This window comes from Helicoverpa armigera, chromosome 22 (genome assembly GCF_030705265.1).
Source record: "Helicoverpa armigera isolate CAAS_96S chromosome 22, ASM3070526v1, whole genome shotgun sequence".
In the NCBI taxonomy this organism is placed as follows: domain Eukaryota; kingdom Metazoa; phylum Arthropoda; class Insecta; order Lepidoptera; family Noctuidae; genus Helicoverpa; species Helicoverpa armigera.
In genome coordinates this window covers 4,597,199-4,622,720 of record NC_087141.1, presented here as the reverse complement: position 1 = coordinate 4,622,720, position 25,522 = coordinate 4,597,199, and the positions used below count along the sequence as shown (strand labels likewise).

Here is a 25,522-nt window from a genome sequence, read left to right as displayed (position 1 = left end):
AAGTCATCAGTTTGAAAGTTTTGCTCGTTTGTGGTTTTTCGGAGTTTTATACAGTTTTCCGATAGGATTTTTTCTTGATTTTTGTTCTTACCATATCTGAAAGGCACATTATTTCTCTGAGAAAGATCCATTGGAAAGATCGGATAGTGAATGGCAGGATTTTACTGTCCGGTCCTAATGTGTCTGACAGATAAACTAACGAAAGCCACCATCTTGAAACGTCAGTGTCAGTGTCAGTTTAGTAATACCAGCCGATAAAAAAAGAATACCCAACTTCATGAAAAGCTAGTGCAGTGTGCGATGACCCTAAGTTTTATGATTTGGGAAGAACAATGATGATCTGCAATGTAACCGAGTTATACATAGCAACCGTATTCGTGTCATACATTCTGAATGAGAATACTACCACGTGCTAAACTTTTTTAATGTAAATATCATTTACGTACCATTATACTATAGATACCATATTTACTTTTAAAAGGCCACATATTTTCATTTACCTATGAGATTTCATTTTAATCGCTTATTTTATTAAATGCCGTGCTTGTTTCCTTGAAAGTCGGGAAACCACCCATAATAGGGTAGTTTCCAGGGTCGCAATAATGAAATAATATTTAGTCCGCTTTTTAGATAATCAAAAAATATTGGATACGTATTTTTTCTTTTTTTAATTAAACATAAAATGACAAAGATAATACGCTTCAAAAATTAGGAGTGGGGGCCTTTTACGTCATAGTCTCCTGAAAATTGTAGCAACTTGTGACGTCACACTCAACTTTAACACGCTATATCTTAACAAGTTCTGATCCAATTTAAAAAAGAAAAAATACGTATCGCTTAATTTTGGACAATCTACAAGACGGACTAATTATTATTTTTTAGGAAACTACCCTATTGGTATCATCTAAAATGGCGGTCTGCGTTAGTTCCCCTGTTTGCCACATCCATAGAGGTCATTGTCGGTTTATTTTTTTATTTTTGGATGATATTCTCGTTTTCTCAGCCGTACGTTTTTGCCGACTTCTGATCTGGTCCATCCATTCTGAGTATTTCATGAATATCAAAAGATTACAACAACCTTGGTTACAAGCTTGGATTTACACAATTATGACACAAAGTTTGTTCGAGTTTTGTAAAGGTTTTCATTTTTGAAAGCCCGATGATTCCGCGGATGATAGAAATATTAGACATACTGCATACCTTTGCATAGTAGTGGTCAAGGTCACGGCTAAGCTACAAAATTGTGTAACCCACATGTTCTATGAGGTTTGACTGGTGAATGGAGATTATCAAACTTTGTTGGTTTACATGCATGAAGCCGTCCGGTGTGAAATTCGTCAGTTCGGCGACCGCAATTTCACTTTCGTAAAGGCGCTTTCTCGTTTTGTCACTTTCGAAAAAAAAATCATTACTTGTGTGAATCAAACCCGTTTTCGTTTATAGTAAATTCCATTGAAAAGTGTTAAATAATTTTCGTGAACCGTGTATGGTATTTGTTTCACGGTAAATGGATTTTTATCAAAAAATATGGTGTATACCGAAGGATATTTGAAGGAGAAGCTGACCAAGGATTTGGACGCCGTTCACGTCGTAAGTAATCTGTCAAAATTTTATCGAACAACATGTGCTGTGTTGTAAAGTTAATTATAATTTCTGAATGAAAATAGTGTCTCTATCGTACAAATAACCTTATAATCGGGCACAATGACAAGGAGAGCGGATCCGGATAAATTTACTGTGACAAAACAGGCGCTACTTCCCGGTATATTATTCTCTTTGCTAGTGAGATGGTGCGTGGCTGCTTATCCGTATTCAGGATATAAAAAACCTCCAATGTATGGTGATTATGAAGCACAAAGACATTGGCAGGAGATAACCGTACATACGCCAAGTAATAAATGGTATCATAATACGACACAAAATGATCTCCAGTACTGGGGTATGGACTACCCGCCGCTCACGGCGTACCACAGTCTGCTTATGGGGTTGGTTGCGGACTGGCTGGACCCTGAATCGGTGCGTCTGTTCGCGTCGAGAGGTTACGAAAGCGACTCGCATAAAACCTTTATGAGATGGACTGTTTTTCTTAGTGACATTTATTTGTATGTGACTGCAGTGCTGTGCATTTGTATAGATGCTGAAAGAGTGCTAGGGAAAGAACCTAAAGAGCCAAAGTGTGTTCTGAAGAGAACAGACATTTCAACTACATTGTTTTTATTGTACCCTGGCATCATTTTGATAGACTATGGTCACTTTCAGTACAATTGTGTGTCCCTGGGTTTCTTTTTGTGGGCTACTTTCTTTATAATAGCCATTAAGAATGATACTTTGGCTACAATATTTTTTGTTGCCGCTCTAAATTATAAACAAATGGAACTGTATCATGCTTTGCCATTTTTCTTTTATTTGTTGAGAAAATGCTTCATAGGCATGCCACTGGGGAGAGGGAAGCTGTCCCACTTTGTGCGATGTTTCAATAAACTGGCTGTAGCAGTTATTGCAACATTCGTCATCATGTGGTACCCATTCTTGAATGGTTGGGAGAATGTATTTCAAGTTGTTCACAGACTGTTCCCACTGAACCGAGGAATTTTCGAAGACAAGGTCTCTAATGTATGGTGCATGGTCAATGTCTTCATCAAACTAAAGACTATTTACAGTAACCAGGAAATGGCTAAAACTTGTTTGTTGATCACAGCAATGGCTGCGGGGCCAGCCTGTGCAGACATATTCTTCAGAATAAACACTAGAAAGTTTGTTCCATGCTTGATTAATGTGTCTATGGCCTTTTTCTTGTTCTCATTCCATGTTCATGAGAAAACTATTTTGTTAGTGGCAATACCAGTTGCTCTACATTTCCCCGAAGACCCTTTTATGTGTTTCTGGTTCCTCATTGTGTCCACCTTTAGTATGCTTCCATTGCTGCTGAAAGATGGTCTTTTAATACCTTTCGTAGCCACCATTGTCATCTACACATCATTCTATAGCATTTGCTTGAAGTTATCCCAGCCAAATTCAGGTTACTTTTCAATATTCAATGCTAACCGAGTGTACAAAATTGTGCAGCCAACCAAGAAAGATACTTCTCCATTTTTGACCTTTTTGAGTCTTATTTTTGTGATCTCAGTGGTTGGTATGATACTTCTGACTGTGGGTACAGTGTTTGTGCAGCCACCTCCGCATTTACCCGACTTGTTCCCGCTACTGATAGCTGCATATTCATGTGGACATTTCATATTCTTCTTCTGCTATTTCTATTACCAACAGTTCTCTTTACCAGTGTGCTTACCATGTGTAACTAAGCAAAAAAGAAAGTAGAGCTTATTATTAATTACTTAGAATATCTGAACTGCCTTTTAACTGTTTAAAATTTTACTAATTATAAGAGTTTTAAAATTTTGTAATTTTCATCTATTTTTTTATGTTCCATATGCCAATTAGTGGGTTTTTAAAACTGATATTGTTTATATAAACAAAGATAACAAATGTGGTAGTCATATTATTGTAACTAAGTGAGTAGGTAGTAGATTGATTTCGAAATTCTAAATTACATTCCAATAAAGATTTTAATGACTTTGTAGATTGCACAAATCAGTTTTTCTTCTTACCTTCCTTTTCGTCTGCTCCTTCATATATTAGTACCTATACCTACAACAGCATATATATACCTATATATATATACCTATAGCTACATAGACGAGTACAGTATACATTTTAAGGGCTATTAGATAACTGTAGTATTTACTAATCAAACCTATGGGCCAAGGTGTATGCCTTTCCAATCACTATGCTGACCTACAAAGTACTCAGCACTGTGATGTCATATTACCTAGTATTATACAACATGTGTCGCTTGCAAAGAGGTCCCTAATACTTTATTCATGCTGACCCAGTGAAGACGAAAAAGTTATGGAAACAATTTTTTGAGCAATGAATCATTTTGGTGGGCGTAGTTATTACTGTCTTGCCCTAATCTTAGTGATAGCAATATTGACGCAATAATTGCTGTCTAATCGGAAATCTGAATACACGTCGACGATAACCATGCTACTAAAACTTAAAATGGAAGTACCTACATATTCCGATTGGCAATCCTTACAAATCGTGACTGTTGCTATCTGCAATTGTCATGTAAAAATAATTATTGACATATTTTAAAGTAATCAACACCTATTTTGAAATTTTCCTATACCTATACGATTATAGGATACTGAAGAACGTCAGCGGATGGGTATCCTAATAGTCAAGTCGCTCAAACTAGGAAACGCGTCACATTAATGACGTAGGTACCTATTATCATAATTAGCATTGCCTTGCTTATTCATACGTGTTATCTACAGCCTTTGTAGGTAACTAGGGCTTGGTTGTAGCTACCTATTGATATCTTCGCAATCGGACATGATAATTGCGTAATGCTCATTTTGGCTTCCGAAGTACGCTGATTGATGACTAATGATGACTTGAAAAAGAGGAGTTTCTTTACCTGTGTTTTGTAAAACCGATAGAGAGCAAATGTTGCTTTTAAACGCCTGTCGTATGGGCTTATAAGGCTGGTAGTTTCCCCTAAAATTATTCGCTCCTTGGTGATACATAGGTATAATCTCTATCTTCCTATGTTCCTATTCATTACCATAACAAATTCAATCAAAATCCAAACAGGCAGGCAGAAAAACTTTCTTATTATTATATTAGTGGGGATTTATGAGTTTATAATGACCCGGCAGTACCCATCTGTAATCATAATTGATAGCAATAGAAATAATGACGGACCATTAAGCAAAAATTATCACCGCTAAGGTCAAGGTCATAATTACAATAATGCCAAGGAATGTTCTGATGTTATTACAGCAATATTACTTAGTGAATGTTTTAATGTTGGCAATAATTTTAATACCAGGGAATTACCCCGAGTTGTTTCTCTTCCGCATACAAAAAGGGTAAAAGTGTCGAAGCAACATAAATTGATAATGGTATTAACATTTAACAAGCTCTTTGTGATTTTGATTCAATGCGTATTTAGCTACCTTCTTAATTGATGCCCTGCGGCAAAGAGAAATTGTCGTAAACCGTTGCAATCAGATATTTTCAACAAGTTGCGATGATACCAGTTTTCAAGAATAAAAAATAAATTATGAAAGAAATTAAGAACCGAGATCTGTGCCAAGTTCAGGAAATGTAAGTGTGTAAAAAAAGTATGAAAGAAAGTGTGACCGTCAAAATAGAAATAAGAACATTAGTAGGCAACTCCAATCTACCCACTTGTAGCATAGTTAGTTTATTGTTAAACAAAGTCACGAGACTATTACCAAAGAGTTCTATTTTAAGATCAGTAATGTGATCTAAAAAGTGGAGCGTTGACCGAATTTATTTTCTGTTAGTAATGTGCTCGATATTTTTGCTTTCTTTTCAATTTGTCTTTTTCTTGTCATATGACTTGAAAAGTTATGCCTGATTTCGTATCGCTTAGGTAGCTGTCATTAATTTTCTTTAAAGAAACACGTTGAGGAACTGAAATTTTAGAAGACTGCAATTGAAAATCCGCCTTGAACAAGTGCGGAGAATTTTCCCTCCCATGTATGAGGTAAGACCAAAATATGGAAAAAAAACGGTTTTCCATGAAGACAATTTCACATAGCGTCTGTTTCTAAAATCTAGCATGAGCCTATAAATCCACATCCATTTCATCAGCTATAAAACTGTCTAGCCCATCGCCATAGTCATCAATCAACGCAGTTACACAACTATTGAAGCCATTTCGTTGGTTCCACGTATACGAGCTGTGGCCAGTGTGCCACAGGGAACACTGTCACAAATCTAACCCACAAACGTTCGGTATGCGCCGTGCGTGCTGTTTTCACTGAGCGTTGCATAATTTGACGCATGATTTCACTGGGCATGCACGTGCCTCAACAGTGATGTGAATCAATTTGCTTACACATTTTGTCAATCGCGCGGATTGCACAAATTTTTTCTCTTGAGAAACGCAAACTCACCCAAATATCAAGACCCCAAGTTACGCCGATAAGCTGAAATTCATATTTAACTTGTTGAGCGAAATACCTGAAATGAGGCGGACATTGACAGATTTAAACTGTTCCTGTCATCATGTCATCCCGCTATATTATTGTAACTACCGTTACCCGTTATAACGTACCTTTGCTATCATATAATCACCAGTTATTCAAAAATAGACATCCAACATACAATTAAAATGAAGCCTATATGGATTACAACAATAGAAATATCGTATTCAAGGTGCACCACTGAAGGAAAATCGCATCATTACTCACGTGTGCGTGTAAAACTACCCGCAATAACGATGCGCTTGCGTCGCGCCGCGTTAGCTAGGCTAATGAGGAGGAGCGGCCATTACGAGTAAATTGGAGATATTAGGACTGACGCTGTGGTTAACTTTAGCCTTCACTACTTCATCATTAGTTAGAGAAATTAACGGACGGTCAGTGCACTGCAGACCATTGCTGTTAGTAATGATTATTGTAGACTGGTAATTATCTAACTGTACTAGATTTGTCTTTGTCTATCTTAGTTTTGCATCTTCATGTTCGTAATAAATTGTTGTATTTGTTTATTTGCGTTAGCTGGAAAAGATCTATCAGTGCAGCTTTATATCTGGGATCTTTGATTGGAATTCAATGGTGCTTCAGATAAGATTTATCTAGGCGCACCCACGATGGGAGAGGCCTCTGTCAGACATCTGGAAGTGCACTTTTATTAATAGCCTTTTATTCGATCCCTTTTCAATACGTACTGGCTTGTTTGATATGCGTCTGAATGAACTATGAAGGGATGATAAATTGATATCCTTAACTTAGTTGAAAATTGGACCTAGAAACGGAAAGGTGCTTTCTGGAATATTATAGGCATGAAATACGAGAACTTAACACTCTGGCTCCTAAATCATGACTGTTCACGAGAGCGTCCAAAAACCTCTCAACAAACTAGAATAATAGAAACAGATATAAATTCCGCTACAAGTCACACAGTTAATTAAAGTGCCACATTGGTTATCATGAATGCTAATCTCAGTTGCATTGAACTATTTCTGCATTATAAACAGATAAACAAACTCGACTTGACTATTTGAAGCCGTGATGTAGGGCAATATTAATGAGAATCGGACGTAAACGTCATACTTGCTACAAGCATTTGTAGATGCATATTCGAGATTTATAGCTGTGTTTAAACGTGCAGGAAAACATAAAGGAAACACAATTGATTAATCTATCTTTATTGCAAACTGAACTACTTGGGAATGGCAGAACAAGTGTCAAGTATTCATTAGTGCAAGAAGGAAAATATGTATTAGAAATCTTACATATCATAATTGTGAACTACTGCCAACTTGATAAGGTATATGAATCTTGATATGAAAAAATCCTCAACTGAAAATTCTGAATGAATGATATTCTTAGTATGAACCGACTCATTGACCACAAAGTTCTGCCGAAAAGCCACATGTCGCGATTAATATCTTTAAAGACAAATGTGTCATTACTTTTCTTTTAGTTACATCATAAGGCAAACTGTACCGTTGCTGCCCAAAATTCCCCAAGTAAATTCATTGAAGCGTGTCTTAGTGGATTTGGTACCATACTACACTTGCGTCACGTTGTCATACCAAGAAACAATATCGTATGATCAATTGATCATGATTCAATGGGAATAAGTTTTGGGACTCCCAGGAATGTTTGACTCACGATAGACAAATCGGCAACCAGAACAATGGAGCTCATTTGGTTGCACGTGAATCGATTCGAAAATAACTCGACCATCCTCCTTTTTCGATTGTATGTCGTAAAAGAGAGATAGAAGACACATCAAATCAGACCGATACAAGTGATCTATTAATGTTTGAAACAGTTAATGTTGATTTCGAGTCTCGATACTTGAAATCTTTTGAAAGCTGTTTTATTGTTGTCTGTTACTGTTCTTACTGGTCCAATTTCGTTACTCTTATTAGTCTTTTTATAAGCGGCGTCTGCGTCGGTTACATTGTAATTTGTATTGATACAATCTGTGCTACCGTTTGATTGATCTAATTCTGCACTGTCTGTTGTGACGTCGGTTTTAATATAAACTGTCTTTCTTGGAATTAAATCGGTGTCAATATGTAGTCCAACAAATTCGTTATGAACTCGTAAGAACATTAACACTTGTAATTTTTGTATTCAATATAATATTAATTTGAAATATGGCCTATACCTGAAATGGCACCTCCCGAACGGGAGGTAGTTTTATAGTTATCCGATGTACCTATAACGAGTTCCACCAGTTATGTTCCACTATAATTTTCAACGGTACATTAATTAACCTTTTCAAAATGACATTCCCTTTCCCTAGATTGCTTTGAGAATACGTCTTGCCTTGGATGTAGTATAATAATTTAGTTTCAATGATCATCCATGGCTACTTGAAAGGCCATCGGACAATGATTGTGCACAAATCATACTTGTATGTTATGTAGCTTAGTCATGGATGTTCGAATTAGTAGCTTCATGAAAATTGGAATATCAAACATTGCAGTTTTGTTGATGGTTGTGTTGATAGACTAGATTCATGATGATTTGTGTGATAAGTAAGATTTTTGCTTGCAACAGTGAAAATAATGATCTAAAATAAATTCAATCCACGCGATGAAACATTCGACGTCCACAAGTGTTTTCATGCAATAATTCAGAATTCAAAATCCAGATGTTTTCCAGTAAACATCGAACTGCAATAAGACATTAATAATAAACCGACAAACAGATATTAATGAGATGTTTAATGAATCATTACTTTTAATACTGGTACCTTAACCGCAGTTATTTAATTTAGTTTCTGTCCAAGTTGGACCGAGCTGACCGCAATGCGTGATGAATGTTTAAAAAAAAATTTACGTGTAATGCATTTTAAGTAATACCTAGTAAATAAGTTTAAGCTTAACTTGCAACAGGATGATGTAATACAATATTGATGACAGTTTCAGGCTCGTAAAACTTTGTGACGTGATGTCACGGACGGCAAAGTAATCGATAATAGTAGTAGACAGTAGTAGAAGGGCGAAGTTTCAGTGTTTTCTTTTTTATTTCGTAAGTGATTACTATCTATCTTTGGTTATAGAGCAAATAGGTCTAAGAAATTGAGCTAAAACTATTTTCTAATAACCAAGACCACCCGACATCTATTTGAATGTAAATTCCTAATGAAGATGAACAACCACTACTCTCATAAGTTTGAAGAGCTGTAATGAAATCCAATTATTACTATAGCTAGTAGGTGCATTTGTATCTACGACAATGACATCCATTATAATCAAATGAGAACTGCTCTGTATTATACACAAGAGCATTATGCATGAGGCGTATTCAGATGAGGAAAATAGAGGAACCTTACTATCACAGTCTTACGCTAAAAGTGATAAATGCAGACTCGCTCTTTATATGGAAACCTCATGCTACAGATCATAATTTATATAACGCGTTTAATATAATCTATGATGCATGTGTATGTGTATGCATTTTGGGTAATACCAAAGAGTCAGAACTACTGAATGACAGCACTATCTTAACACAGTTTCCAAGAAGTTGATATGTAAGTTTATTGTGTTAATGAATAGGTGGTGAATCGTTTGATCGTGCTAATTATTCATTATCATAATAATTGATATTGACTTTGCTTGTTTGCATAGTTTGTTCTGAGAAGAACAAAGAGATGTATGTTTTTGACGTTGGTTGAGCAGGCAGGAGGATGTTTCTCAGGTATTTCTTCCAAGGATTATTGAAGTTCTTTGAAGTTTTTTCTCAATCAATGCTAAATATGTATGTTAGATGCTTATCGCTCTCACTATCGGAATATCCATTAGGTACGTTTAGGGCTGCCATCCGTCCGGGTTTCCCCGGATTTGTCCTCGTTTTGACCCCGTCCGGGGGACGTCCGGGCGGGTTTTCAAAAAGCGTCCGGGGAAAACCCGGACACTTTTCATGTAAGAAAGCACCTAACTGTATTTCCGTTTTTATCGGCATTATGATACAAACACTAACCTCATTCGGTGTAAGAGTACCCGTCCGGGGAAAAAATGCGATTTACGTCAAATGTCCGGGTTCTTTTTAATCTTTGTCCGGGTTTGGCGAAATTCGAGATGGCAGCCCTAGGTACGTTGTACCTAGCCATTTCGTAATAACGATTTGCTGAAAAAAGTTTTTCAATTAATCTTTCCGTGAAAATAGTATTGGTCAATCCAGCAAGAATTGCCAATACTAAATGAGTACCTAAAGGTTTTTTAGGTCTCTTTCAACATAGTTCTTGAGTTGATTAACTGGCTTCGAAGGTTATCAGCTTGAAAGAACTGGTACTATGCAAGGCAGACTGGTCATCGGTCATTCCCTTTGTGACGAAATTACTACTTTTTTGTATGTACCTTAAAAAAGGTGAAAAAGAAATAATTTGATGCTGCACGCAGGTAGCTAGGTATACATAACCTTGAAAAAACTTAATTTTCAGCTTTTTTTACAGTGCTGAAAATTTACATAAATTGTTTATAACATATTAAGGCAAATGAATTAAAAATAATAATTTACATAATTTTCTTATTTTCCTGAAATAATCATCAGTCGTTGTCAACATTTTTGTTTTGTTTTCAGTTGTAAGTTGTTTGTAAAAATACGTGTGTATGAAAAATAGAAAACGTGATATTCAGACATTTTACAAACAATGATAACATAATTTATTGCTTCTGCTCTTTGCTCCATGAAAAACATTCGGATTCAACATAAACAAGTCAATCTGGACTCTGGACTTCACTTCCAGGTATTAGACGTATTATACTGAGCAAACGTGTTCCAATAATTCTTTATCGATACTTTCAGTACAGATTATCTCATAAACTGCAGTCGTAAGAAATCAGGTTATAGTGGCTATCCATCACTGGACGTGGACGTGATTGCCGTACGCTCCATCAAGCAGTACCGGTACCGCTTACATTGCATTTACACCAGTTAAATCTGCAAAGAAAACTGCAACGTCGAGAACAGACACAGTAAATGTTGCTCCACTTAGGGTAACCTTCAACAGAATTGCACATGTGCCACATGCTTACCACGCTTACGGCGATCCTAATGTGCACACATCGACGGCCATTACGACCAGAGACAATGGTCCTCTTGCAACTAAATTGCGAAACATTTGCGGCTACCCGACAATTTAGATAAAGCATTATTTATATTTTAGATAAAGCATTATTTATATTTTCTTAACGGCCCAAATATGAGTATGTTACGAGGTTTTTCTAAATTGTAATGTCAACATTTAGCCATTGACGTTGCAGTTGCACCATCAGAGATTTAATGCGAATTGCGTTAATCGCAGTAAAAATCCACTCGGTTGAATACTGGCTCAACATTTTGTATTACAAGATTGTGATGAAACTTACTCTTTGCAGACTAAACACTGTAACACCTACCTGTGCATCTTAGAAAGAATCAAAACATACATTTCTAATTACATACATATAATTATACTCATCTTTGTGGTTGGTTTTGAAATAAACTGGTAGGACCATAGGAAAAGTATAAACTACACACGTTTGTAAGGGGAGAGCATAAATTTACGAAAATATTGTTGGTAAAAGAAAAATCGCAAAAAAATTCCCACTTCCAGTTTTCCATTATTCAGTCTCAGATCTAAAACATATTGACGGAAACAAATGATTTTATCTTAAACAAAATACAGTAGAACTGCCAGACTTACAGACGCTAAATATTTATTACCAGGTGGTTTTATTACTAATAGGTCAAAAAACGATCCACATCAAGAGAAGAAACAGACTGCGAAAAACATACGCCTCCAATTTAGTATTCATAAAGCAATGTTTATAAAACGTAAGAAAGTAAAACTTTCCCTTTTAATATTCGCTTGTTCTTTCCTCGAACTGTGCCAAAGTTATCGCCAAGTTCATTGGCTTTGATATCTCTCACTGGGCCAAACATTATCTGGGTCGTTAGCGATATCTCCAAGGTCTTGCAACCTTGCGGTGTTGCCTTCCGTACTAACTTTCTTCTTAAGTTTTCTACGTCCATCAGATTTGCAAATACTATGCAGGCCTATCCGGTTTGTCTAAGTAAACCTAACTGAGACACCATGCTGCATTCAACATTGTATTTACCATTTGCAGTCTATCAAATTAGAATTCATTCATAGCGTGCATATTAAGCGTCTAATTTAGCTAGATCAGAGTTGTCAGCCTTTGTGGCTGCCTTGAATTGTAATTGGAAAATCAAACGTTTCCTACGATGTAGCCTGATTGAATTAGTAGCTTTGTGTTTCCAATGGCTCCTATTGGTGCTTTTGTGTTTGATTTATATTCTATGAGAACAATAACAGTGGTTTATCCTTTGTTTGTTTAATATTGACCTCACTTTCATAGTACGCCCAGATCTTGTTGAGTTATCATTAAAGCATTAAGGAAGTAATATGTGTATAACCTTATTATTGATAAATTGCAATAAATGTTTATCTTAGAAAATTGCAATTTCATCATAACTTAGCATTTCATGCGGTCTAATCAATTTCAATTGAATTGTGTAAACAGCAAGAAAGTCAGCTTTCGAAATGGTGTAAATCAATTTTAGTTATGATCAAGGTCTTCAATACTTATTTTAGAAAGTAAACGCTATAAACGCTGAACGCTAAAAAAATCCTTAATACGATCTCTTTAGGATCTCACGTAAAAAAAAATAAATGATGCATCCGTATATAGCTTTTATTATTCTTGTGAGACATATCAAAGCTTTACTTAAAGCTATAAATAGAAAGCAACGTGCTATGCCTCAGCTACCGCTGTGTAACGTAGACAAAGTAATTACGCATTAAGAATTTGCCCCAAATCTCCTTTCACTATGGAAAAGGAGAGCGACATACCTTACCTACCTTCTCACTTTCACATGTTTTGGTTATTCTTTATACAATACAAAGTCCAACGTTGAATTCATAAATTAACAAAAGACGACGTGCAATCGTCCAACCAAGGTCAAAGATTGCCAAACATTTGATAGAAACTTTAGATTAGTGCGAATAATTTTGTGGTTAGACATAAAACGCTGAATGTTAAAGACACTCGTGGAAGCCAAATTCATAAGAACTATTCACGGTATCTTTTGACGTAATCTTATATCGAAAGACACAATCTTTAGATAAAATCCGTTCATCACTTTCTGCGATGAACTCTCTAGAAAAATAAAAGATTGATCACGAGGATTTATCTGAAAAATTTATGTCATCGATTGATTTGGTTATCTTTGAGTACAATTTGTAGTACGTACGCGTTTTTCTCCTGATTTACTACTACCGTAAACGTGGCATGGGAATAAAATAATGGAATAATCAATGCAAGGAGAACAATAAACAATGTAAATCACATCACATATGCACGTTAAAGAATGCTTATCAGAAACTCAAGGTCTCTAACAGCCTTATCGAAGTAATTCTTTGTGTCATCAGCTGGATGTGTGATGTGTCATCAGTGCCCTTTGATCTGACTTGAAACGTTTGAATGCACCGCAAATCCACTTGCATTGTCGGTTATTTCTTCAAATTCGTTTATCTCTAGTAACGGGGTGGTCTTAAGAGAGTTCCCTGCGGAACGCCTTATCTTTATCCTCATCCTTTTCCAATAAAATTTTGATGGTAAAAGAAAATACATTCATCTTCTCTTATCTATTTGGCATAATTCTTAATTGACGTGTGGTATCGGTCATAAAAAACTTGGCATAACGTAACCGCACCTTATCGTTCGACGTCAGTGGGCCTTGAACGGCGCAATCCGGGGGCGCGTAAAAAGATCGCTTTATGTAACACACATGCGAAAATGTCTTTCTTCATTGTGCAAAGGGCTTGGTAAAATCCTGGTGTATTAACATACAATATTAATGAGTAATACATAGTTTACGAGAGTACAATACTTTCTTGTAAATGTTACTTGTATACTTAATGGGATTGGCCTCAACAGGTCATTAATTAAAGAAGTAAAGTCATGCGAGAAATGCTGTCGTCAACCAGTTTTTTGAATTGTTATAATGTAATAGCTTTTACGCAATTGCTAGACAGGTATTGTTAGTAAGTTCCATAACAAATATTTACCACAAAAACTTGATATCGATCTATATAATTAAATAGTATCTAGGTCAAGACATTAGGAGTGTCTGTCATAAGTATTTTTAGCTTTACAAGTAATATGAATGTCTTAAGTATTTAAAAAGAAGTTTGTAACTGATTGTCAAGTTGCTAATTTTGTAAGGGTGACCGAGAGTCACGGTGACACTCCCTATGAGTCAGAATTGCTTCACTTGTCATTCCCACACCGCACATCGCTTTCTCCGAAACATTAGAAAATAAACATGTAAAAGCATGATCGATCGGCTCAAATGCCAATGTCACGTTTATCTGGCGGCCAAAAGTAAATAATTCTTCTAAGTCTTAAGTAATAGAGTCAACATTAACTGTATGCTAAAATACGCGTCTTTGCATTGCGCAATATCAACACCGTCGGTTCGGCAAGGTCCCAGCAAATTATAGCGTATTATGAAATCCCGCGACATCTTCCAACTTAATGTGTTTGTTTTACAAATGAATTGGTTTTATGGTATGTGGTTTAACGATCGTCAGGTAATTGATTGCGAAATATGGTGGAGTAACAAGGACCGAAACATAAATTAGATTTGTTGCCATCTACTTCAATTTAAAAGATTCCGTAATCCAAATCCAATTCGTTCTATCCAATGTTTGTTCGTGAGTAATTAGATGGTTAGGATCTCGGCGATCCAATAATAAACTCGAAGCACCTGCGAGTTGTCAGGAACTGTATTGCAAAGACTAATTTATTGCTGTACCCTGCAATTTGTTACACGATATTCTTGTTGTAGAAGACATATTGATTTATATTTCATTGTCAACCGATTCGTAACTTGTAACTTAATATTGGTGTATGTAATTCGAAGAGATGATATAAGGCTGTGTTGGAACATAAATAAGAAGACTCATAGTTTTGTTGCTCGCTCACAATAGATCGATTTTGGCTACATTGCATGAATTGGTGCAGTCTAGTATCGTGTTTTGATTGCGTCCGTACTCTGTAATTTGGGATAATTTGCGTTACCAAATTAAAGTTTGATAGCTATTCTAATACAAAGTAATCTAATAGGTTTTCCTCCGGCCACCAAACGAGGATGTTCCATTGTTCCGTGCATGCGAGCTCACTTTCCTGTCGATGTTTTCGTGTTGCGTGCAAATAATATTGTTTCTTACTCTACATGCGGTAAATTAGTATACCTCTTCTCTTTTCAGAACCTATATTTATGTACCAGGGTTTTGAAACCGGAGATACATTGCGTAGTTTTGGCCCTTGACAACCGAAAGTAATAAATTGAGAACGGCACGTCCTTGTTTTTCCATTTTTGCTAGCAAAAATGTCAAGGTGATGTAGGAGTGCCGTGCACTTCTCAAGCGTAATTCTGTACCTACGATGTTAATATTTTTGCTAGATTCAATATCTTTCTAAGTTTATTTACAAAGTCCATTATACAAATGTAGATTGTATTGAGTAAGCAAGCGCATGGTAAGATCATTTATGTGAGGTCCAGTCATCCAGTGCCACGTAATAACCAAAAGCGAGGCTTACTCGAAAACTAGACGTCTCGTCTTCATCCTCTCTTATGATTTACAAGCCAAAAAGCCGGCCACAATCGCGCAGCCGGTCATTCAGCCGCATCCGTGAAGCGCGGGAAGTCAGTCGGTGGACTTAGCGGGCCGCGGTCGGTGCACGCCGCTGCACGTATCCGAACGCGATCTAAAAAAAAAGTAACTCGTACAATAGACAAAGTGAACCGTGATTTTTAGTGAAGTTATTTTTTTTTTAAGTGATAACTGTAATAGGTACGTGTTTTTTAAGCTATACGAGTCGTTGGCCTCAGTGTACCTGCGGTTATTATGTTTTTTTGTTGTTGTCTAATTTATACTGCTTGTTTCTACGTTCAAGGTTTACTATCAATAACATTACTAAAGGTTGTGTTCATTATTTAAATGATTGAAAATAGTAATGTGAATAACGGTATATTTATGCATATCTTTTGTGCAATCGTATGTTATTACTATTCTGTCTGTGGTGATTTAGAATTGGAGAATAATATGCATAAAACAATCATCATAACACCGAAAAAACTCAATAAAGGTGCAATTTAAATTAAGTCCTGAATATTTATGTGTTGTGTTATACCGGTTTATTATCAATATTAAATTCTTGAACACATAAATGCATGTAATCTAGAAAGTGGTCCATGATATTCATGACTAATGTTGAAAGTGGAAAAGATAAAGTAAAAGTTATAAAATAATCTCATAACAGAGAAATTGTAAATAAATGATAATAATTCTAAAAAACTGGTATGTAGTGATTTCTAAAGCTCAGCTTTCACTACGGGTCCACGATCGATGTCTGTCGTACAAACCGCTAATACTTTAGATCTATGTTTACTTCGAAAGTTTATTTTCTAAAAGGAAACATCCGGCTGAGACGTCTTATTACGAAAGTTGAAGGTCTCCAAGAATTTAAAACATTCTTTCGGTAGCAACATAGAGTCGATCAAATCATAATAAGGTCGCATAGCAGAACGGATCCGTTTATAGTAACTTGAAATTATAACATGGATTGTCTTTGCACTGAATAAGCACTGGAGCGAGTACAGAACTCAGTGAAAACATTACATATGAACTGTAAACATTTTTTATGTTCATAAACAACGCCTTGTGGTGCATGGTTTAAACAAGCATTACCACGAGTTACCTTTACTTGGTCAAAGAGAAAGTACATAAAAGTTTCCTCCTTGGCACTCGAATAAAATTACTTGTTGCGTGTATCATCTTCATGTTTAGAGTCGGCAGTTTGAAAGTTTAGTAGGTCGACATTCGAAGCCATATAGGTTACACGTTAGTCATCGTCCTCTTCCGTAGACTGTTGCTTCATGACAAGACTGCTACTGCTAATGCACTCAACGACTCGATCAATCTTTGTCAGCATTTTAGTGCACTGCGCTCTATCAAGTTTCATGTCCTACAGTCTGGTTTCATACTTAACGTATTTTACAGGCTGAAAATTCTAACCATATCCCAAAACTCTGTTTAAAGCATTAAAGATTGGATCATTAATCTTACTTTTCTCCATCACCCTTTTAGAATGCACGCTGTAATTGTCTGTAAAATGATTTACGAGATCGCCGAGACTGAAATAACGGCGAGACTCGATTCATCTGTGCTGGCTAATGGGCAAATTACACGGATTTTACTTCAACTGGGTCGTATGATTCCGTAACGAATTTCTTGCAGGATAATGCTGTTTAATGTTAAAATTGCAGGGTTCCTTTTGTTACTGAAATTCATTATTGTAATGAAGATAACACATGAGCAATTGACGTTATTTTTGATCGATTCACGGAAGAGTCGTGATGTTTTGGAATTAACCCAAGACTAGAGTAATCGTCTTCAGACCAGCTTACAGACTTTCTTTGTTCGTTGTTTACTAATGTCACCATTAAGGCCATGTGAGTGTCACGTGGGAATGACATACAAGGATCGTGTGTCGGTGTTGACAACAATTGTGTGCACAATTGCGTGAATTGTAAAAGTCAATAGGGAGATGAAAACAGGCCATAACAACCTGTTCACTTGACAACGACTTGCGTATGCACTTGCTCATGCTTTACTCTTTCCACTTTATTGAGGTAAATCGATGAAAACATCATAAGTAACAGTCTCAACATTAAGAAGATCGGTGTCTTCACCTTAGTGATAGTTTTAATAACAGTTATTAACATGGATTGGATAGCTTAACATTTTTATAAAACATTTACACTGGTCTTCATTTTTAGACAAAACTTTAGAATAGCCTATACCTAAATATTCGATTGTATCGCTAACTTCAAGTTGCGAATAATTTACTATTCGAGAATCGGATGAGGTTCTTAGTTTCATAATTTTTTTAAATTGATCTTAGTCTCAGTGTTAGATCGCTAAGAAGAATAACTGCAATCAATTAATATAATACCACTTATTCAAAAAACAACACGAATTCACCTTTGTTTAACTTTAAACTACTTATGGAATTTTTTAATCAAACTACATCTGTTAATCTTGTTAATTTGGTTAAAGCATTGGTTATGCGTGATGCAAGGGAATTATTCTAATTATTCCTCCTAATTATACTAATGGACCGGTTTACGAGTAGATTCACCATATTCATTGTATGATCGAGGTGAAACTCTACTTCAATGGGGTCATTCATAACCCTGCATGGAGATTATAACATTTCTTAATCACCATTAGCAGTCAGTTTAATTCTCTTTAAGTTTTTTGGGTTTTAATTAATTTTGAAATTTTGTTTTTTAATGGTTTCGTTCGTTGGAGTTGACTTTACGTGTTGAGTATTTTTCTAAAATTATATGTAGTAGTTGATTACCGTAAACCAAATATTTTTGTCGAGAGCAGCCAGAAATAATGATTTAGGTAATCTTCCAAAACGAGCTTCAATTACACGTAGTTTTTGCAACAAACTGCATATTATGTTCATATATCACATGGAATAAATAAACTTGAAGTTCATATTTATCTACAAGGATATATGTACTATATGTATAATATTAACTCTTGTAGACAATGCAAAAGTTGAGGATCAGCACGTTTCAGAATAATTACGACAAGGAAACAGCATCTTTCGTAATCTTGACAGTTTTATTATTGAAGTAAAACATTAAGAGATAGCGTCAGTTGTACGTAATTATCAGTTTTTTACGTATGCACGTCACACTTTTGTAAGAGGCGGAAGGACTTTCAGTAGTCCTGGTAGTATTCCAAAGGCTAAACCTTTATTGTCTGGTTTTGTTTACCATTTCGTACCCACAGTCACTAAGGTACATTAATTTGTTAGTGGTGGCTGATGATTAATTATGCAATTTCAGTGACTTCATTGAAGATTTAATATAATCTCTGATTGCATATAAAATTGCGTGATTATAACTATTTCGGTCAAGAGCGTATCCGTTTAATACAAATGTATCATAATCATATGCTACTGTAATCTTTGTTCACCTAAATATTGTTCAAGGTCAATTCGAAAGAGCGATTAACCTTACAATTGTGGTCAATATGAAATAACTTGGAGCGCCGTGAGTGTGGTCGTTATGTGGGATCAATGTCGCTGATACAAGGTTACACTTTGATTTGATCGGTCAAACGCATGGTGAGATGAAACATCTGATGTAACGTGAATTATTACAAAACTAAATTGTGAACTTGAAGATTTTAAGATGGAAAGATTAATATCATTTCCACTATACATTTATGTATCTAATGAAGAAATACGGCGAATAGATACTGGTGTTCATAAAACTGATGTGTTTACCTGTTACGTTGCACTATATCAATATATCTAAGTTGATGGTTCAACGCGTGGGAAGCAGACACTATCTGTTTTTTCTTCATTCACAGATAATGATAGTTATCAGAATTAGTGTAAAACAAATCGAAAATAAATAGGCAGTAAGTAGACAGGTTTGCTTGAAACGTGTTCAAATGTCATGACCGTCGGGTCATGACATTTGAACACGGTAACGGTTGATAAAAGTTTTGTAATCGCCGTAGGTAAGGTATGATTTTCATGCACGCATGCACATGATAAGGTTGAGATTAATACTGAAATAGCCATAAAGAAGCAAATAAAACCCCCATCTTAATTAGAATTTGTAAATTCAATTTTTAAAACAAATAAAGATAAGAATGTTCTTAACAAACATTATCTTACATCATTATGGAGATGTCTTAAAAATTACCCAAGCACGGATAATTATGTGTCCTAAAGTTTAAAAAATAATGTGCCTTGCAATTTTTTTCTCGACGGGAAATACGTGCGTCTAATATTTGTTAAAGAGTTCGTAACCTCCTTAGACCGGATAAGCAGAGATAGATTGCGAACATCTCTGACCGTGGGACTACAGATAAACAAGATTTATTTATCTAGGTCCACCGGAACTTGTCTGGGTTCTACGAACAGCTATTGGAAATCAGCGATTAGGTAATTATAGAACGTAATCATTGATACTTGCACAAATAGATTTGAATGGATGATATCCGCTAATATTTCCGCCAAATCTAAATGTAGACAAGCTTCGCATATTAGGCAACTATTATATCCTAGGAGGAAAATAATTAGTTGGATTTGTCCTCATGTATTGATTAACATTTTGGCTATAGTACGCAGTCGTCTGACGTCATTTATCATAGATTTAGTAGGCCTACCCATAAAGGGATGGCTGTCATCATTGGCCATAAAGGTAACCGCTGTTTGCTCCTTGTACATCCTAATTGAAGATCCATTATTTGTATTATTAATGGGGCTTAGCAGGATGTTTAGAGAATAATTGTGTTCATACATTTCCTGTAGAAAGGAAAGCTTTGTTTTGGTCTAATCAGGACGTTTGAAGTGGTTGAGAAAGTTTATTTACAAAGTTTTGGTTTCATTAAATAAACTTCTCAAATAAAGTCCCTTACAAATTACTAAAGAACTAACTGAAGTGACTTGAACTGGTTTGAAACTCTCAAGCACGTTGCAGCACAATACATGTTCTATTCAATCCTAAGTCAGACTCACATGTTCCTAACATCAATGAACAAAGACCAATAGTTTATTGAATACTTGAAGTTCGATCAACATGTGCCCCAATTGCTAGCCCATCCTTGAGGAAGAGTGCAGGGCAATTGTGGTCAATTCACATCAATTTCTCTTGTCTCGGCACCAATCAATGTCAGGGCCTCATGTACTATGCTCTAGAAATATCTAACCGTCTGTCTAGCGACGGTTGTGGAGACGTAGGTCATGTAAATTGTGAGAAATGAGACTCTGAGAGTAATTTTGGACAACCTCGGTAGAGGACGTGTTAATGTTTAGGTGATGTTTTATGATTATTGGACACAAAATTGTGTTTTTGATTCACACGTCTTTGGGAGAGACGCTAATGACAGCAGTTGTATTTTGCAATGGCAAAGACTATATTGTAGGCCCAAATACATAGAGCTTTAAAAGTTCCGTTGGAACGCTGAAATCGCAATCGCTATTGCAAAATATGTCAGTGAAAATGCGGTAGGGATTTACGATTAAAAATACCTTCCTGGAACTTTCACATACCTGCTCAAAGCCTGTCTGTCGATTCCGTTGAATAATTCTGTAGGTAATGGAAGTACATAGCTAAATATTTCACAAAGTATGGCGCCGGTCTGGCCCGTTTTCCCGCGCTACCTAACTAGTCCCCCTCGGAGTTACGAGTTGCGTAGGAAGTTACGCACCTTTCAAATTACTATGTAGGTGCGGTTTTATTTACTATCCTCCTACAAATAACACTATGGAAACAATTTAATTTGCATGACTGTGAACATGACAGCTCGCACCGCATTTCTTGGACATTATTATGAAGGAGCCTATACAAATCGGAATAGTTGTTCTATCTTATAAACAAACTTGGCGCCACTCATAATATTATCAGGCGTGTGTAGTAAATTGTGTGTCGTATTGTATGAGGTATTGTTCTTTTCTTTAAGCATTGATTACATGACTTCTCTTAACACCTGATGGACTGCTTATTACAAAACCTCTGAATCATTGAATCTGTCAATGCTGGACAGTTCTCATCTCAAAGGCAATACGAGGAAACATGTGCCATCCAAATTGTCGTCCAAATTGTCATGTTTAATTTAGTAATGGGGTTTCCTCAATAGTTATTGCTTGCCCATCTTTAAGAGTAATTAATAATTCCGTGTGTCGGTCGTCGAACGCCTCGTGTTTGTTGTAACCGCCAAATGATGCAACGCATTGTTCATGACGTAATTCTGACGATATGTGTCTATGCCAACAGGAGGTGACGGATGACAGTGACGGCTGTGGCGCGAAGTTCTCTGTGCTCATCGTGTCGGACAAGTTCCAGGGGAAGCCGCTACTTGCACGACATAGGTAAGTTCAACTGTCTTATCAATAGCTTCCTCAGAAAAATCTTCAAGTAGGTAGGTGTAATTGATGACCCTCGAACGGAAGGTCTTAAGTGCCAATCTATCATTAAGTGTTGAAGAATAGAGGACTTTTCTGAGGAAATTGCTTAGACTAAAAATACCCATATATGGATTTATCCACTTAAGTATAGTCTGCATATGAAGTAGCATTAACCTGAGTTTGGAGTTGAGCACTTGAAAACGGGCCTTTTTAGTGTTCGGGTGTAAAACAGTGTTGATGTGTTGTCATTAAACAATAGATTTGTCTGTACTGCAGGTGTGCACAATTCTGAGTATCTATGAATTGTTCATTTGCGCTTTGGGACAAAAAACTGTTTGATTTATCAGTTTGGAACAAATAATGCGCATCTTAAATATAAAACGGTTTAGCACACGTTTAAACTTAGAAAAACAAGCGAAAGTCACGTGTACTTGATAATTGACCCTATAAAAACAAAAGCAAGTATTAATAAAGCAATTGTTTTGAAGTACACAGACCATGAACGCGAATTAGATCTCAATGGCACTGCACTGATTGTAACAGAAACTGGGATCAATTCATTGAGTGAATCATACGTACCCTTTTGGACGAAGCTATAAAACGTTCTGGTATGGGAAATTTAATGTATCTGGCTCGAAATTAGCAAACAGTATGTAATTACTTTCTTGCGTCGAAGCCATTACACAAATTGAATGTTCCATAGCTCTAGGTCAAGTCGTAAAAGCATTAGAAAAGGTGTGGGTTATTAAGCTGTAGGGGAGATGTTCCCAAAACGGGTAAGCTAAGGGAAGATGTGAAATAAAATAACCAAGAACATTACATGCGACTTGTATTTGTACTCATAGGGTTGTTTATATAATAAACTTTGGAAAACATAAGATAGTCTTAGTAATCTTCTTCAAAATTCAGAAAAAAAAACAAAAAAATAAACCCCTTCGAAATACCCGCTTTGCCCTCGGGGGGGTCCTAAAACGGGTAGCGCCTTTGGGCAAAGCAGGTAATTAATGAATATATGTTATAAATGAATTAGAAAACGTATCTTAGTCTCCTGTTATCCAGGAAATCTTTATCGTTAATTAGTCTCCTTAATTATGTTAAACAGTTTTCTTATTTTGATCAGTCTAGATCACTTTTTTACTTTATTAAATGTTACATTTGAAATTATAATCCTACCAGCAGGTAATTTTGTTAAAAATCAGAAAAAACATATTTTAATTTCTTTTTCACGCTGTTCCTGTACTTCTTCAGCTCTCTGTGGCTTCCTTTGTCTTCGATTAGCTTTCTGTGGGATCAATTGAGGAAGTGGCCCCTTATTTCAAATCGGGTAGTCACCCGTTATGCCCCTACCCGTTTTGCCCAAAAGCACGTTTTAAATTTCAACTACCTTAACCTTAAAATAGTAAACAAGAAGACCACTAAGTATTCACAATTAATAAGCATATTACATGCAAAATGATAATACAAAACTGTGGAAACCGTATCTTGCACCATATTTGAGTAGTCATCACTAGCATAATCCGATTTTTTTTAATAAACTCTGCAAAAAACTTTTTTTACATCTAATCTCGAAAACGCTCGTTCTAAGCGCCCGAGCCAACTGACCGTGATCGGCGGGGTGGTAGTGCACCGCTCTACACTCACAGGTTCACACTAAGACCTATAATATACGAATGGCAAAGCCTACCCGTTTTAGGAAGGGTACCCGTTTTAGGAACATCTCCCCTACGTCATTCGTTGTCTAAAATAGTTTATAGCGATCAACCCTATTTTCTTACCCGGTTACGTATCTAGCGTACTAGAATGTCAGTAGATGGTAGTCCTACGCATAACCCACAATGACCAACAGAGCCGACAAAAAATGCGGTGCACTTGAAAAGGCTTAGTCCATGTCTTGTCTTAGGATCTACAAGTTCTTCTAGAAATACTTCTACAAGTACTTCTAGAAACATTAGACATTATCGCCTGCATTTAGGTATGCGATAGCGGGAAAATGCAGGCAATACAGATGATATAAATCGAGTATGTCATCTTAACTTGCAGCATCGCATATTTTTCCTGGTACAGTCAGCGTCAAATGTGTAGTAACGTTCAGGGAATTCAAACTAATATTTTTTTATATACTATTGCGCCCCTGGCAGCGGGATCCCACCGACGGCAATGGCAAATGGCGGTTTGGCCGAACCTCGGGCTGAACTGTATAAAATTTTATTTTTTAGTTAATTGATTGTTGTTATAATAAGGAAGCTTTAAATAGTACCTATCGATAATTCTGAATTTTGGTTTCGTCTATCTATTTACATACTCTATCAATAATTCAGTACATATATGTCGTCGACTGTACAATAAATTCGCTCAATGCGTTGGTATTCCCGAAGACCATTTATTAAACAGGTCTACGTGTCCCCAGTCATACACAATCAGACAATATCGCATTGTTACCGATATTATTGAGTCGTCGTAATACGGCTATGAGAAGGTCGTTGTGCATAATATGTGCGTGCAAAAATTGCAGTAAAAACCCTGGCTTTATGCCAAGCGTTGACAAAATGCATACAGTGCATAGTATTTGCTGCTATAGCAACAGTACGTAAGCGTAGGACTGAAGTAGGTTGCGATAAAATGCTGACTGCAGCGGTAACTTATCTACTCCAATAAAAAAAACTACGACAAAAAACGCGCGGTAAAGGAAAAAGTGGCTAAACTCGATATTTATTATGTCATGGTAATGCGATGCAGTAAAATCATTCGTATAAACGTGTTTCTTTTCTTTGTCGAAACAAATCAATATACAAAACTTTTTCCTGTTATACAACTTTAGTGTTAATGCACAAATGTTGTCTTATTGTCCTTTATTCTTTTCTTTGCCTCATGAGGAAAAATAGCGCAAAATTCTAAGATAATCTGACTGAATGTAAATACAAAGCGTATTCAAATAAAGTCCTCTAATCGTAGATGTCATCAGGCATGCAGTTTTAGACAAAGAACTCGCCATAAAAATTCAGAACACACTTTTGAATTTATTTAAATGAACCACGCAGTACACTAAAATACGCATCCTGGTGACGTCGGTTGCGGCTTCCTCTAGCTGCACAAAACTGTGCACACAATACCGAGGGTTGAAAAGTCAATGAAATGCGCAGAAGTATTCAAAAAAATATAACACCCGAACGATAAGATGACAGCGACGTTTTGTATTCACGAAGATCGGTATCTCCTACAAACACGTTCAAACGTCCCCATTAGAATAACAATCGATCTATTATACTTATTAACGTATAATAATTCGCTCCACAGATTGGTGAACACAGTACTGCAAGAAGAACTGAAGAGTATACACGCATTCACGCAAAAGACTCTCACGGTTGAACAGTGGAACGCGCAGAAGTCTTGAAATGTAATATGGAAATAATAATGAAGTAGAACAAAATATATGTTGTTTTTATT

At 36.2% G+C, this 25,522-nt stretch overlaps 2 protein-coding genes across 2 annotated transcripts; both read left to right on the top strand.

Annotated features, from left to right (window-relative positions):
- The first annotated feature begins 1,292 nt into the window (after positions 1 to 1,292).
- LOC126055156 (bolA-like protein 2) lies at positions 1,293 to 25,507 on the top strand. The gene is made up of 3 exons (XM_049843134.2): positions 1,293 to 1,590; positions 21,948 to 22,042; positions 25,373 to 25,507. Exons 1-3 carry the CDS (start codon positions 1,528 to 1,530, stop codon positions 25,467 to 25,469), a joined length of 255 nt encoding a protein of 84 aa, XP_049699091.1. The 5' UTR covers positions 1,293 to 1,527; the 3' UTR covers positions 25,470 to 25,507.
- On the top strand, positions 1,597 to 3,591 carry LOC110370956 (dolichyl pyrophosphate Man9GlcNAc2 alpha-1,3-glucosyltransferase). The gene has a single exon (XM_021326979.3). It carries the CDS (start codon positions 1,705 to 1,707, stop codon positions 3,316 to 3,318), a length of 1,614 nt encoding a protein of 537 aa, XP_021182654.3. The 5' UTR covers positions 1,597 to 1,704; the 3' UTR covers positions 3,319 to 3,591.
- Positions 25,508 to 25,522: the final 15 nt, after the last annotated feature.